We start from the raw sequence: 16,775 nt of genomic DNA, 5'->3' as shown, positions 1-16,775 counted from the left end.
CCCCTGGCCCGGGGCACGGGCGGGCCCGCGGCCGGGCGGTCCCCTGGGGGTGCTGACTCCTTGTCTCCGTCCCTTCCTCGCCTGAGCAGCCGCTGGCCCGCCGCGGGGAGGTGCTCGGGGACGTAAAAGCATGATTTTTAAAGCTTGCTTGTTCTTTTTCCTGGGTTACTTCTCTTGTGCGGCGAGGTGATAACTGGTGAAACGCTCCGGAGAGGCTGTGCTAGAGGAGACGGGGCGAGTGGGTGAGAGCAGGGCGGGCCCGTTCGCCCAGCCGTGCTTCCCCGGGGCTCAGAGCGGATGGTGGCAGCCCCAGGGGCTTGCAGGACGAGGGGACTGGCCTAGCGGGGTCTCTGCAAACTGCTTAACAGCCGGCAGGAGCTTATAGCTGACTGAAGCATCTTCACTGCATTTTGTGGGCTTATTGCTGCATTTTGTGGTGTTTCTTCTAAGAGTCTTTCTTCCGTTTCTCTCTGTTTTACTTTTTAAGTTGTCTGTGACATGATATGTATTTTTCCTTTCCTGTGTTTCTAAGCTTTAAATGTCCACATATTTATCCTCACTTGAGTGTGCAGTTGTTCAGGGTGGATTTGGGACTGCTTGCTACTGTCTATAATCTTGTAAATTTGGATCTTAATTTTTCTTGGGAGTCTGACAGGAGACGTGGAGAATAGACTCGAGGTGGGGGTGCGAAGCTGGTCATCGTATTTAAAGTGTTGTTAAAACGTACCCTTGAGGTATGTTAGGTGTATGGTGTTCCCCCAATGAAGTACAGGGCTATAGAGCAGGTGGAGATTTGAAATCTGTCAAAATAGTATTTTCTTCAATCTAATAAACTATTGCTTAAAATGTTTTCCATTTGTTAATTTCTTAAGTGCTATGAGAGAGGTGAAGTAAGGATACTTGGTGGTTAAAAGAGCAGCTTGGAAGAGCAGTGGCAGGATGTCTGGTGGCAGACGTTACTGTCATCCAGGTGTTGTGTTGCTGGATCTGTGTGTGGATTCCATAGTGTGGTTCACATGCGGACTGACCCGGCCGAGCGGGAGTGCTGCCGTTCTGCTGTCAGACCTCCCCTGCACTGCTGGCCCTGATGCTTCCTGGAAATAATACAGCTGCAGAACCTGCAGCTTGAGCTAGTACAGATCTTGCTTTCTTGAGTCGTGTCTGTCAGTAAAAAATTGTCACCGCATTAGGCATCTTTGGTGTCCCAAGAAAATGCATAAAACACACCTAATGCCTATGTAACAACTGCCCGTTTTGTGGTTTAACTTTGAATTCTAACATGCTTGTAATAGAACAACCTGAAAAAAATTTGTTTTATTCACTATGTAACAATTCCAACTGCATGATTTTGCACGAATCTGTCTTTATTTCTTGTTTGTTTTCTAGTGCCGTAAGCATGGCAATGTCTCTGAAAAAAAAGAAATTTGAAACACATTTTATATTGATATTTCTTTCATGCCTTCTGTTTTCCAAGTTGAACTTCAATGTTGAAACTAACAATAGGGCAAATCCTGTCTCGTGTCAGCAAAAAAATCAGCCCTACGTAATCTCTCTTTGGCAAATGCTCTTCTTGTGTTTAAGCAGCTAATCCTCGCTTTGCGAATATCTAGGCAGCCCTTTTCAGCTCCACTGTGCAGGACTCCTGTGCAGCTCTTGCACTGATGGAGAATTTTCAGCTTCTGTGAGTTAGGCTTCATGAAAGTGCCTCCTGCGACAGGGTTGAGAGCTGAAAACCATCTGCCATTTTAGGACGAGATGTTGTCCCACACTCCTTCCTTATGCAGGTGTAGCTCTTCTGTAGTTTGAGGTCATCCTGCGAGATGAAGCCAGACTCTTGTTTTGTGGTATCCAGTGAGGGGACAATGGGCAAATGGGCTCAAACTGAAATATAGGAAATTGCACTTAAACATAAGAAAAACTATTTTACTGTGAGACTGAACATGGGCACAGGCTGCCCAGAGAGGCTGTGGATCTCCATCCTTGGGGATACTCACTTCTCAGCCAGGCACAGCCCTGCAGCCTGGTATCGCTGGCCCTGCTGGAGCAGGGGAGGGGTGGGGGCTCCCTGGGTGCCCCTGCCTCAGCCCCTCTGCCCATGCACCTGGTTTGGGCCTGTCCCACCCCGCCCCGCTGCCCTTGGCAGTGTTTCTGCTCCCTTTGCACTGGCACCAGTGCTCCTGTGGCAGAGGGACAAACCGGTTCGTCAACCGACCCCGCTGGGAAGGCTGCACTGGAAGGGCTGTGCTGGTTGAAGCGGGGAGCGGATCGCACAGCTGGGACTTGCAGCAGTTGTCCCACTTTAGTCCTCAGCTCCGGAGAAGTGCTGGCTGGTTGCTGTTTCATCTGCAGAGGTGTACGGCAGACTGGCGCCCCAGTTACGTGTGCGCTGTGTGTCAGAGCTTATGGTGCTGGGACCGATAGCTCAGCTCAGCTCTGCCCCTTTGCTGCCTCTGTCCTGTGTTTTAATCCCGCAGCTGCCTTGTTACGTTCTGAATTTCCTTTAAACCCTCTCTCTTGTTTACTCTAAAATGCAAGCAGGGGAAAAGTGCATGCAGGGCTCAAGGTTCATAAACTAGAAAAAGCTTTTGCTTTGGACGATTTTCTGAATTTGAAATGAGTAGTTATTTGTTTACTCTTCCAGTGAGAGGATCCGAAGGGCTTTATATGGTGAACGGGCCACCTAGTTTCACAGAGAGCACAGCGTTTCAAAGGTACTGTTATTACCGCTATTTCTGATCATTTGCACAAAAGAAATAATTTTCTAAAAAGTAAAGATAGACTCTAGAATTGAAAAATATATAAACATAAGTGAATTTTTTCTTACTGTCAGTAGTTCGGAAAATTGATTGTTTTGAAGGCTTTACACTTGCCTGACTTCTCATTGCCCAGGTAAGATCACTGAACAATTGCAGAGTAGATTGCACTGTTACAAAGTGCTATTTGGGAGTGCAGCAGGAAAATTGGTGTGTTGCTTTTTCTTTTTGTTAAAAATACCTTAACTTATGCAGTATGTTTGATTACTAATGTGCATTTCTTCTTTAGGGACTCTGGAAAAAATTGCAAAGCTGTTGCTTTTAGCAAGGACGGTTCCCTCTTTGCCTGGTGCAATGGAGAAAAGTTGGTGCATTTTATGATATTACTCATTTAGTTTGTATGAAATAAACCAAATCAGTTATGCCCCGTTTACTCTTGTCTGTGTAAAGGCTATTGCTGTTAATGAAAATGTTTTAAATGGAGCTTATTTTTGCGTTATTTGCAGTAGTGACTTTGTTTCCTGAATATCAGATGAAGTATTTACTGTTTTTCTTGTATTTAGTATGCACCCATTCCTGTGGAATCTGGATATGCTTTATTTGGGTTTTTTGTTCATACTTCCCAGTACAATAGTACCTGGTTTTCTGGGATCAATCTATTAGTAAAGTTCATAGAAAATGAAGATTTTATGCACCTTACGTACAAACGCCACATGGTTTATTTTTTTATAGACCAGATGCATTAGAGTTTACTAGAGATTGTCCTTTACATAAAAGTGCGTCATGGGGTTGCTGCTGTAAAGAGGTGATAAGGCTTTTTCTGAAATGTCGGTATTCTTACTAACAGGTTAAAAAAAAGATCTGCAAAAGTATTTAGTAATACCATTTAACTTAGATGTAGGATTCGTTACTTTCACTGTTGTTTCTGGTTCTCCAAAATATCCAGGCTCTTCATTTTTCTTTAAAAAAATTTTTTTGTCAATTGGAAAGGTCCGTTTCCAGAAAATGTTTGTGGGGGAAAAATGTTTTTCAAACAACCGGGTTGTATATCCAGGTACCCATACTTTAAATGAAAATACTCCAAATGGCAAATCTTTCCAGTCCTGCCATGCCTCTTTGTTTTGGGAGCTGCCCCATCTTCCTTCATTTTTGAGGGGGAGAAGCTAGTGAGATGGTGAAGAACAGGCTCCTAATTCACCTTCTGAGAACAACGGTGGCTTGGACGCGTCTTGATGTGATCTTTTTTGTGTCTTTGGATTCCGTATGTGGCAGATCTTTAATGTACAGTGTTCAGAGGTGCCGCCTGACCTTGTTTGTTCAGCCATCTGACCTTTGTTTTTTATTGTCCATGTCTCCTGCATCCCCCAAACTCAAAAAGCCCAAATCTTAAATGTTGTATCCTTATAGATACAAGACCTTTAAAAATAGGTGAGATAAATGCATGTTTTAATTCAGTTAGAATCTTTCTGTTGGCCGTTGCTCAACTTCAGCACTGTGGAAGTGTGGATGGACTCTCTATGGATAGAGTATGTCTTGTCTCTGGCTCAGAGTTTAAATGTTGCAGATAAAAATATGTGATACGTTTTGACCAGTGCTTTCACTTAGTTTCTGTTTCTGCTTGGGTATCTGGTTTTAAAATATGTTCTTGCAAAAGTTTAGTAAAAGCGGGGGGGGGAGGGGGGGGGAAGCTCTTCTAATTTTGTTATGTTGGCCAAATTTGGAACAGATCTAGAAGAGTCAAATATGTGAAAAGATACCTTGGCTATTAATGAACTATTCCAAGCATGTTTTATTGAAATAGCATCTTTTGGTTCCAGAGTAAATATTGTTAATGTCACCAGTGCTGAGTTACTGCGTTCCTTTGATCTTCCAAAGGCAGTTTGCCTTGAATTCTCACCAAAAAATAATGTTCTGGCAACATGGCAGGCCTATACAAGTGAGTATTTTACCAGCTTTAAAAGTACGTGGGGTAATTGCATATTTTAATTCGGTTTGCTGCATTAACCGATTTGTCACGGTAGCATATTTATTGGCTAAATGAGCAGTATAGAAAATGTACAGAAAATTATATAGGTAATCAAGTATATAGTGGAGGAGGGAGGGATGCCATTTTCTGAAAGCATCTGGTATTGACCGTTCTTACAAACACTAAATCAGACTGCACGTACTAACAATTACTCTATCGAATAAATCACATGTTTCTAAAAATCGCTAACTGATCTGAGGGCAAAGAGCGTGTTTGAATAATGTGCTGTTCAAGCAGTTTATTCATGTATAGACAAGGAAAATGGTAAGCTGTCTGAGTACTCATGTCCTCCACTGGGCATGGCCGACTTGAGTGTTCTCCATTGTCCGGAGGGCTTTATTCTCTCCTCTGCCTCTCTATGGAGTTTACGTTCCTGATTTAGGTAGCCTCAGTCTCATCTAAGTTGCATGTCTAAAGTAGACAGTGTAAATGCTTCCCTAGACAGAAAGAGCTGGCCATAAGCTGAGCGTGTGGGAAGTGGTCTGGAACAGGTTGTAGCATAAGACAAGGCAGCACAAGTGACAGAATTGATGCCAACCGTGGACTGTTAGGGAACTGTTAGGAGGCCTGTTTTGAATCATTGGTAGAAATAGACAGGCTGTAGTATCCAGAGTGAGTAGAAGGGTACAGAGAGTTCAGAACCAGCAGAACCATTTTGTATGGCTTGCAGATAGAGCTGTGACTGCAGCATGATGGACAAAACACATTGCATTCTTGTGAGAACAAAATGTAGGAATGGAGAACATATCTTCATTTTTTGCCAAGAGGACAGCTTTTGGTTTTGATTAAAAGATCTGTCCTAGTGTTGGTGGTCCTTGTCTTGTAATGAGAGTAAAAACCCTACACTTCCAAATGTTAGTTCTTTCTGTAGACTGAAAGACTTACGTTAATAGGTAAAGCAATTAGCAGTGTGAGAGTTTAGTCCCTCAGGGGCTTCTTGTTAGAAGTTTATGCATGTTTGGTTGCTTGTAGAATCATGAGATGGAATGTCATCGTGGTGAAGCAGATTTAATCCCCAGAGACCACTACTGTAATCGATGTTTTTGTTGCAGCTGCTAAAGATGGCACAGCGGGGGTGCCCAACCTACAGCTTCATGATGTGAAAACTGGAAAATGTTTAAAATCTTTCATCCAGAAAAAGATGCAGAACTGGTAAATAACTTTTCCAGACGCTAACTGTTTGCAAAGAAATGTCGTTTTCAAAATCTGGTCCACGTAAATAGAGCTCTTAGTGTGGTGTTGGCTTTCAAAATATTGCCTGCTACTAGCTGAAGGCAAGTGTCTGTGCTTGTAAGTACCTTTGTACGTAGTTACAATTGTTCATTTCTTAATATAAATTCACTATCATTTTGCACCACAGAGAAAGCTGGGGAGACAATAACTAAGTCTAGTTGTATAGTTTTTACTATGCAGATGTCACTTCTCCATTTGAAACATGTATCATGTTTGAACTTGCTTGGCTTTAAAAATGGAGGAAAAAAATCCTAGACTGCTAAAGATGAGCATCATTGAGTGTTTCTAATTTTTGTCTTTAAATGTAGGTGTCCTTGCTGGGCAGATGATGAAAGCATTTGTGCCAGGAATGTAAACAATGAAGTGCACTTCTTTGAAAACAACAACTTTAGTACGCAAGTATTTCTATAAGATAGTTTCATTGCATTCTATATAGGCATCTTCTTTTAGGTGGGTTTTTTTCCGCTTTCAATTTTTTTCCTCATTTCTTCTTTTGCTTCCTTCTTATTTGAGATATTGCCTATGTTCTATTTGAATTTGGAATTCAGAATCATTATGTTTTAATGAAGTATGTTTTCACTGTCTTGTTTATCTTTTCAGTGACTTATCTAGTATGAAATGCATCTAATTTTCAATTAAAGAGGCCTGATTTTGTATTGTTTCTTATTTAATGAGATCCAGGAAATTGTCAATAGAGAACACGATCTATGATTACTTCTTTGGGTTGTGTGTATTCTGTCAATGAACTATCGAAAATGGTTCCTTAGAAGATTTATATTGATGGCAAAAATGAAGTTGTGAAGCTAGAGCATTTTTTTCAAGGAAATTTACTACTAGTGGTAGAATATTTGGAGTCAATAGAGGTCAAAAAGGGAAAGGGGAAGAAAAAAGCAGGAAGATAAAAATTAATTAGAACAAAAATTTAAAGGAATAAAAGAAAACTGCTGCGAGGAGAACAGTGGTGTGTGGTTTTTGGTTTTGGTGTTTTTTGGTTTTTGGTGTTTTGGTTGTTTGGTTGGGTTGTGGGGGGGTTTTGTTTGTTTGTTTGTTTTTAAAGCTGCTACAAGAATTATTCTGGGACCTAAAAATACAGCCTATGAGAGATGCAGTTTCCTGAGAATTAGCCCTATGGATGTTAATGAAGCTATACTAGGGAAGCATGGAATGTCTGTTCCAGCACAATGCTTGCTGTTCAGCGCAGACTTCCTTGCTGGAATAAGGTTGTGGGTTGCTGCTGTTCATTTACGTTTTAAAGATGCATTTCCTGTAAGTTGTTTGTGTAAATGAGCAATGTTCAGCACAGAACAGGCCTTTACGAACACCTCCTTTCAGGAAGAATCATCCAGTGAAGTTGAGGGGGGAATCCCTGGCTCTGTGTAATGGTGCGTGTTATCTGGACGTGACTGATGCTGCTTCCTCTGAAGTCAGTGCAGATAAGATGAAGAATGCTGTGCTTTGCTTAAAACATGACCTGTGTTCACGTGGGGTTCAGAAGCTTCCTTGCTGTTTGAACTTCCAAATATGAAATACTGGATTTCAGACCCAGGCTCAGTTCAAGTTGGTTTTGTAAATAAAAACGTGTGATGAAATGGGAAGGTAATGGTTGTTTGCTTACTAAAAGAAATCCTTTATCATTATATATGCTGTTCTTTGTTATCCATGATACAGACCCATAAAAAGGTATAGTGAAGTAATCCAGGCTACTAACATGGTTTGTCATTAACGTCATCACATCTGTGACTTTTTTTTTTTTTTCAGATACTATTGCAAATAAACTGCATTTGCAAAAGGTTAATGATTTTGTGTTATCTCCTGGAGCACAGCCGACCAAGGTACTTCTGATGTTTCCAATTTTTTTCTTGGTTTTCTTCAAAAAATTACTGTAATTTTAGTACAATGTACTAGCAGTGAATAGACCCTGTGCTACCAAGAACATAATCTGCAGTAAAATCTCGTGGCTTCGTTTTAGGTTGCTGTGTATGTTCCGGGCAGTAAAGGTGCACCATCATTCGTTAGACTCTATCAGTATCCCAACTTTGGTGGCCCTCAGTCTGCACTAGCCAATAAAAGTTTCTTTAAAGCTGACAAGGTGACAATGCTATGGAACAAAAAAGGTATAACAGCTGTATATTTAAACTTTTATATTCCACCCATTTTGGATTTAATTACTTTGTTTACTGTGTGGGGTTTGCATTTAATTTGCGTGTGCAGGTAAATACTGAAGATATCCATTAATGCCAATGCAATGTTAACGCTACAATTCTGATTACCCTTAAGTGCTCATAATTTTCCTGTGTTGACTTCCATGATTTTGTATATTGTAATTGAGAATATTTTATATATTGGTAAATTTTGCAGTTGAATAACAAAATCAAATTGAATTTTGCGTTCTGTGATGATAATGTATGTAGACTGTAAACGTAAGATTATACCAGAGCATAAACTGTTCTTAATCTGTAAAATTGTATATACACAGACATATCACAATTGGGATGACTTGCACAGTCCTCTGTGTGCTTTGCTGTTAACAATGAGCTGTTTCAGAATAATTTTGTAAAACCGCTTTACTTTAACCCACATTGATTGGAATACAGGGAAGGTATTACATACACGAAAACACCACATGTGGGCACACAGTTTTGGATAAAATAGATGTACATACAAAAGCTGTTGATGAAACATTTTATTCAAGGACTGATCAGGATGCTTGGTTCCTACCTTAGTCAGACGAATATCTTTTATGGCTGCAAATGTGTGTTCACCTTCTCATAATTCAACGATGAGTGAATAGACTTGGCTTACACTTTTCATCTGAGAAAGGAAGATAGTCGTTCCGTTTGGGTTAACATTTAGGAAAAATGAAATTCAGAAGAGAATGATGCCAGCACTGTTACACAAGCAACTAACTAGAATTCATAATCAAACTAATTTCTTTGTTCATGGTAGTTTGTGAAATAGTTTATATGATTTGCAATAATTGTATTGAAATAACTGTATGTCTATTCTCTTAGCCACTGCTGTGCTAGTAATAGCTAGTACAGAAGTTGATAAAACAGGTGCTTCATACTATGGAGAACAAACTCTGCACTACATTGCAACAAATGGAGAAAGTGCGGTCGTACAATTGCGTAAGTAGCCCTCGGGCATTTTTTCATTGTATTATAGCTCTTGATAGTGGGAATTGCTGTTTCATCAGCTTTTGTTTAATGTATGAGGGGTTTTTTTGTTAATGTAATGAAGTAATCTTTTTTTAAAAAAAAAGAAGTACTCCTAACAAAAAATCCTTCACCAGATTTTTTTTTAAATCTGGAGTAAGGTTTGGTTTTTTTTTTTTTTTTTAAATAGCTGAGTTATCTTGTTGTCTTTAGTACACTTGTCATCTTAATGTCAGTGTCAGAGTGCACACACTTACAGTTAAAATATACAAACAATCTGCTTGGGAGGGTGTTCATGTGCACAGGAAGGGAATTATATATGTTTACTAAGGAAACACCTGGACAACAGAGCCAGCTTAATGTCTGAGAAACCAAAATGGGCAGGGAAGTATGTTACCAAACAGAATAATCCTACATGCACTTTTAGACATGCAATTGATGCTGTTACTCCAGGAACAGGGGCAGAGTGAGAGCATTGTTTTTTAAGTATATTGGAAAATGGAATTCCTATTTTTTGTATAGTAAAATGGAAAGAGTTCTGAGACATAAAAATGACATGTTGGGGAGAAGCAAGTTGATGCTCTTAATTTCAGTGTCTTGTTTGAACTGGAAGTCCATTCACTAATTTCCCCTGTAGTGGTATTTTTTCACTGTCTTGAGTTGTTGCTGTTTATGTTAAACACCTGTCTTGTCTGGGATTATAGAGGCTAGTTTGTTGTGAATATTTCAAAACACCGGAGATGGGGTAATGTAGGCTATGCTTAAGTGACTGTAGAGAGACTGAATATATTCTCTTCAATACTAGTGCTCATTGGGAGAACATCTGCAGTTTGTCTTCTGTAGCAAAACTTCTGGTAGCAAGTACTGTGCCCCATTTCCCTTTGTTGCTAACTTCACTGGGGAAAAATAATCAGGATTACAACTCAGTATCTAGAATCTCTCTGGGAGCACTTTCCTGGATTGGGAACAGTAGTTGTTTAATTACATACTTATTAAACCCGTCTTTGCCCTTCGAAATGCATCTTTATTAAACAGGAAGCTTATCATTAATTTTCATTTAATTTAGCTCTTCCTTTTCAAGGAAAAAAAACCAAACTGATGTCTGTCTCATAAAACTGTTTTTTCCAACAAAAGCAAGTGGTGGACACTTGGAGTGAGTGGTGCCTCATTTCCTATGGATTTGCATCTTCTGGTTACTTTTGAGGTCCAATTTTGAAGCTTTTTTCACACTAGCATTTGTAGAGGGTTTTTCATTTTTTACTAATAACCTGCTCATGCTGCAGCCTTTGCCTTAGCTGCTGAAGCCCATATAAAGCTGCCCACATCTCTCCAGCTGCCTACTGTCATGAAATGTGCAGGAACGTAATTTTTTTTCAGATCTCTGTCTCTATAGTTGCATTTGGTTAATGTAATCTAAAAAGTTTTAAAGGGGAAAACACACAGACAGTGTGATTGCACAGCCTAGTTTCTAAAGATAATGAGGCTTTAGAATAACAACAGGAACGAACAATTTAAATAGTTTGATATTTTGGGTCAACGTCTGGGTTTAAGAATTGTCAATAATGCACGTGGCATTTAGCTGAAATACAGGTAAAGATATCCATCTGATAAAAACTTATAATGAGCTATGGTTTTTACTTACCCCTGTATATTTTACATGAGTTTCCATCACTTAATTCATCGTTCTTCAATATTTCCTAATGTTCTAACACCCAGAATAGCTTCTAACAATATCAAGTTTTAATCATTATGTGTAAAACCATTTTTTGTGTGTGCTCTCACTTTAAAATCTGTCTTATAAAATACCGTCCAAAGATAACTTAGATCAATATTTTGCTGAGCTATGCAATATTTCTTAGATTCAAAAAAGAGGAACTAGTATCCAGCTGGTATAAAACTCCTGTTTTTGCAGGTTTCCAGTGGGACAGTTTGAGAAGGTCCTGAGAGATCATACTTGAATAACGAGGAAAAAAAATAAAGGAGGTTTTTTTACATGAAAAAAATATGCTTACTGTTTAAGTGCTGATGCTGACCCTACAGAGGTAATTTGGAACGGCTGCAGTTATTGTTGCAAACCTTAACTAAAATTATCAAAAGATAAAATGTTGTTTCTACCTCTATTGTTAGCAGAATTCATTTTCACTGTCAATAATTAGATGACAGCATTTTAGCAAAGCATGAAGTTAAGAATCGCTATTGGTTTTATTTTTGCTTGCACTGAAAAGAGATAATCTCCTAACAACAGCTGCATATTTTCCTTTTCCTTTAGCAAAAAATGGTCCTATTTATGATGTTGTTTGGAACCCCAATTCTGTCGAGTTCTGTGCTGTGTATGGTTTTATGCCTGCCAAAGCAACAGTTTTTAATCTGAAATGTGACCCTGTGTTTGATTTTGGAACCGGTCCTCGCAATGCTGCCTACTACAGCCCCCATGGACACGTCCTAGTGCTAGCAGGATTTGGAAATCTCAGGGGACAGATGGAAGTGTGGGACGTTAAAAACTACAAACTCATTTCCAAACCAGTAGCCTCGGATTCCACATACTTTGCTTGGTGTCCTGATGGGGAACATATTGTAACAGCTACATGTGCTCCCAGGCTACGAGTCAGTAATGGTTACAAGATATGGCACTACACTGGCTCTCTATTACACAGCTACGAAGTTCCATCAAATGAAGAAATGTGGCAAGTTTCCTGGCAGCCCTTCTTGGATGGGGTGTTCACAGTGAAAGCAGTAAAATACCAGGCAGTTCCAAGTGAATTGCCCAGTGCTGAGCCAAAGCCTGCTCAAGCGTACAGACCTCCAGCCCTGAGAAACAAACCTGTAACAAGTTCCAAGCTTGTAAGTAGACAGTTTCATATATGAACGAAATTGTTCTGTTTCATTGCTTTGCCCATCTTTTGAAGCTTGGCCTCAGATATGTGTATGTATTTAATGAGAAACACTGGAAGAATAATCAGACTGACAGTAGTATTGTGGGGTTTTTGAGAGGTTTTCTTGATAATCCTCTTTGACACTTTGCTCACTGTTGGCAAAAATGTATGCTAGAAAACTGAAATTTCTTTGGTCCAAATACTCTCTTTTTACAAAGTCATTTGCAAACTTTAAAAACACTCTCTACAACATGCACTGGAACAATAAACTGCAAATTTGGTTTACAGTGAAATTGGGTACTCTAGTTAAGATAGAAGCCTCTGATTTGGGTGACCCAACTTACCAGTCTAAACCCAGCTAGACAGGTGGTTGACTGTCCTCCCAACAGCTTTTTTTTTTTTCCCCAAGTTTACTTGCTAGAGAGAGATTCGATTGTTAGCAAGTCAGCTGCAGTTTAAACAGGTTTCAGTATAGTGACCTACTTGTCTGATTAGTTTCTTTTCTGCAAATTTTCAAAGTAGGCTGCGTAGCAACTAATTGCATTTAACAGTTGCACCCCTGATGTTTAAGTCTTGGAGAGCTTTGATTTTTATCCCCGTGTTTTTGAAGGAAAGACTGCTGCTTGGCTTGTGAGGAATCTATTAATCATACTAATGTCTGATTTCGCAAACGATCAACAAGCAGAGGTAGTAGAGAAAAGATGCGTTAAATAAAATAATTCTGCTTACTTATATGGGCAAGAAATCTTGTCATATGTGTTAAAACAATCTCAAGTTATCTTAAAAAACCCAAAAGACTAAACACCACCCCCCCTTCTCACCTCCCATCTAACATCCCCCACCCCCCCAAGAAACTCCACCCCATCTCCCCTCCCAGCAACCCATTTTTCCTTTCTTGTCACTACGAGTCCGAGTTAAAAAGTTGTCAACAAAAGTAAAATGCCAAGCTTCAGTCATTTTGTGCTGTTTTATTCCTCTTTGATTTTATTTCCCCCCAAGATAGAAAACATGATGATTTTGTTATTTTATCAGAAATCCATGAAATCTTTAGGACATACAGGATAGTCCCATCCAAACTTGAGAATGGATGAGTTTGAAACCTTTTTCACACTGTCTTCTGCTACTCGAAAGAGAAGGGGCACATACTTCCCCCCCCACCCCCACCCCCCCCTTCCTTTCTTTGTTTTTCCTTCCTCTTCCTTTATGGTTCATGTTTGCATATGGTGTTGTCTTAAGTGGGTTTGGAGTTCACTGTTAGGTTTTTTTGTACCAACACGCTTGCTGACATAGAATACAGATTTTGTAACTGTTAATTTTGCATATCCCGCAGCATGAGGACGAGCCACCCCAGAATATGAAACCACAGTTGGGAAGCAGTGATAAGCCACTCTCTAAAACAGCTCTCAAAAATCAAAGGAAACACGAAGCGAAGAAAGCTGCTAAACAGGTACTGCAAAAGTAGTTCTTTCAAGGATAACGTTTTCACAGACGGCACTGATCAGTCTCAGAGCAGTGGCCGTTAGTTGCACTGAGAGCCCTCCACACGTTTTGCATGTGTGAAGTTGTGGGGACTTGTGTGTGAGGGTGGTAGACTTTTTGATCGGACTAAAGCAGGTACAAAAGGATGACTTAAAAATAACAGCTTCGGTTAGTTGCTGTGAATGTTAGCTGAAATCAATGTTAAGACTAAGTAATTCTGCCCTTTCACCTTCAGACAATCTGCGTAGTTTGTTCCAGTCTTAGGTGAGAGGTAAGAATGGACTCGCTGCTTTGATGTGTCCCCCCAGCAGGGCAGGGCTGAGGCATATTATCAGGGCAGACGAAAGACAGCCTGTTCTGGGTTATCTCTTTGCTTCCTGTTCTTTGGCCAGGTAGATAAAAATCAGTTTTTGTTATTAGCTTTCCAATTTCTACTAACTTCTGAAGCAATAATTCTTTAAATAATATTTTTTAATTTCTTACACTGGTTTTGAGTCCTTTCTTCAGAGACAATGACCCACCAGTCTACTTTATTTGTGTATGTGTTTGTTGTGTCCTCCTTACTGATGTTTCCCTATGCTATGTATGGTTGGTGTCTTGAGGAAGTAGAAATTAACAAGAAACAGCATGTGAGTTGTTACAGATAACCTTTTTTCATGGAGAGCATATATATATATATAGGTAATGCAATACATCAAAGCAAGTCACTTAGAAATTTTGGAGAACACCAGCAAACTAGTGAAAGAAGAAATATTAAATGGATCTCTTGAAATTATTAAAGACATTTTGCAGTCCCTTTGTAATCGACCATATTTTCTAGGTAATGTGTTTATTTTATTTATTTACAGGAGGCCAAAGCTGATACAAACCAGGAATCTACACAGTCCTCAGCATCACAGAATGCACCACGGAGTGCTGTGCCTGTCGTAACATCAGGAGATCCTGAAGTTGACAAGAAGATAAAGAATTTAAAAAAGGTGAGGGGATTTTTTTTCTAATGAACAGCAGATTTCTCCAAGATCTGTAAGGTCTAGTCTGATTGTAAGGTGACTTGAGCTCAGCAGGGTAGCATTTACATAGATGGTAATTTCCTGACTTTGTAAACCAACTTCCTTTGCTTTTCCATCTTGTAAAACAGTAGAGGAGGTCATCACTTGCCCGGACTCCTAAAGATCTTATCAGAGCAGCATCTAAACAGTGTAGAAGCCACTGACAGGTGCACGGAAGAGTATTCTAGTCTCCTTTTACAAATACTGTTGCATGTGCACCCAATCCTCACAGCTGAGGGGTAGGGGTACAGCTTAAAGGTGTTTATGTTTAGAAAACAGCTGTGTGGGCTTCTTGTTTATTGGATCTTGGATCTGAGGAGGGAACCACGCTATGTGGTTTCCGTTTCTTCCCTAACTTCTAAATGGTATGGGTGCGAAGTTTACCGCCAATCTTGGCAATTCTTGGATTAAGTAATTTCAGAATGGAAGTTGTTTGGTTCAGGCTAGAGAATCTTCTCCCTTTCTGCATAATCCATCAGGGTGCTTTTGTCTAGGCTGCCTCCTACTTTCCATAGTCCTCCGTTTTGATTAATGTTCCAGGCTTTCTGAGGAAAATGTGTGGTGAAGAGGGATAGCGATAGTGGAGGAGCAATTTCTGAATTTGGATCTAGCCCTTCAGGGAGGTAATGCATGGTGTTTATGTTTCAGAGACTAAGAAGCGCTTCTGTTCTCTAGGTTTTGTTCTTGAAAGAAAAGTCTTTTATTGGTGGGGAATTCTGGAATGAGCATCTGGAGATGCTTAAACGAAATGTGCCTTCCATATTGAGACCTGCCTCCTGGTAAATCAGGCAGTTGCAAGTGCAGGAACTTTTAAGGCTGTTTTTTTTCTATTCTTGGTTCACCAATATTTTTGTATTAGTGTGGGTTTTTTGTTTTGTTTTGGTTTTTTTACAGAAACTAAAGGCAATTGAGCAGCTGAAAGAACAAGCAGCTGCTGGCAAACAGCTAGAGAAGAATCAGGTACTGTTAAGTTGTATGCAGTTTATTCAAGTGTCATTTTATAATAAGCTACATCTGTGACATCTTGTACTTTTTTGTTCTAGTTGGAGAAGATTCAGAAAGAAACTGCTCTCCTTCAGGAACTGGAAGACCTAGAACTGGGTCTTTAAAACTTCGTGGAAATCCAATGTGGCATTAACACAAAGTTCATGCAAAATATAATTTGTATTAACTTGAACACAATAAAATGTTTCGGCAAATGACTGAGGATGCAAAAGTCCACAGATTTGCTGCACACTTGCCTTTTAAAAAGCTTTCCTAAAGATTTGTGCACATGTGAAACTGTAAACAAGTAACAAATACCACATCAGCCAATTCTGCTGCCGTTCAAACCAGAAATGTGCTTATGTTCTTAAAGCATACTGCCTAAAAACCAGAAGCTGCCTGTTGGTTTATCTTTTCCTTGTTTGAGCGTGAGGAGGGAAGGTGATGAGGTTTACCCATTTGATAGCTTTATTATATTTAAAAGGATGTGATCTTTATGCAATAATGGGATGTAGATAAAAATAAAGAGCATTTAATAATAGAAAATACTTCTGTTCTTCTGTTACAAGGGCAGGGTCTTTAAAATAATGAGGCCATGCCACCATGATCAAAAATAACTGACTGCTAAGGATAAGTGAAGCTTCAGATACTGCAGCTGCGGCCGTGACCCTTGCAAGTTTTTTACTTTGTGATTTTTATTTTCCTTTCTTCCAATTCTCATTTTCTCCTTACCTTTTTCTGGTCCCTTTATTTGTGACCATTAAAAACAAAGAGCTAAGTATGCAGGGGAAAGACGGTAATGGATTCTACGCTGCCTTGTCAAATGCACGAGCTGGAACTGCGATGGCCTGCTGCCGTCCCTGCGGAGGGAGGGTTCGGCCCAGCTCTGTGGAGTGCTCTTTGTGACGGCATCAACCGCTGCCGCCGTCTGCCTCGGTGACGAGCTGGGCAGTCAACGGTGTTAACCTGCTCTCTAGTTCTACGCACTTAAATCCAGCCTCGGTGGGATTTTGGGGGCGGAGGGTGTCCCGCGACCACCACATCCAGCAAGCGTGCAGGGCCTGCAGCGCTTCCCCCTCAGCGTGAGTAACGTTTACGCATTTGCTTCTGGCGCAGAATTCCTAGCGGCCGCTTACTGTCGTTTAACGCGAACAGGCCGCACCCTTGCCCATGTAATTAAAACCCAGGCCTTTTCCAAATACTAAATCCTGACTAAAACACGG

At 40.1% G+C, this 16,775-nt stretch overlaps 1 protein-coding gene across 1 annotated transcript; it reads left to right on the top strand.

Moving 5' to 3' along the window:
* Positions 1 to 2,613: 2,613 nt before the first annotated feature.
* EIF2A (eukaryotic translation initiation factor 2A, 65kDa) lies at positions 2,614 to 16,099 on the top strand. Its single transcript, XM_009333971.1, has 13 exons — positions 2,614 to 2,711; positions 3,043 to 3,117; positions 4,571 to 4,689; positions 5,832 to 5,931; positions 6,321 to 6,403; positions 7,771 to 7,844; positions 7,982 to 8,126; positions 9,024 to 9,140; positions 11,437 to 12,008; positions 13,371 to 13,487; positions 14,368 to 14,496; positions 15,463 to 15,528; positions 15,612 to 16,099. Exons 1-13 carry the CDS (start codon positions 2,614 to 2,616, stop codon positions 15,675 to 15,677), a joined length of 1,761 nt encoding a protein of 586 aa, XP_009332246.1. The 3' UTR covers positions 15,678 to 16,099.
* Positions 16,100 to 16,775: the final 676 nt, after the last annotated feature.

The sequence above is a fragment of the Pygoscelis adeliae genome, unplaced genomic scaffold (genome assembly GCF_000699105.1).
Source record: "Pygoscelis adeliae isolate BGI_AS28 unplaced genomic scaffold, ASM69910v1 Scaffold241, whole genome shotgun sequence".
In the NCBI taxonomy this organism is placed as follows: domain Eukaryota; kingdom Metazoa; phylum Chordata; class Aves; order Sphenisciformes; family Spheniscidae; genus Pygoscelis; species Pygoscelis adeliae.
This window is presented reverse-complemented; position numbering and strand designations above follow the sequence as displayed.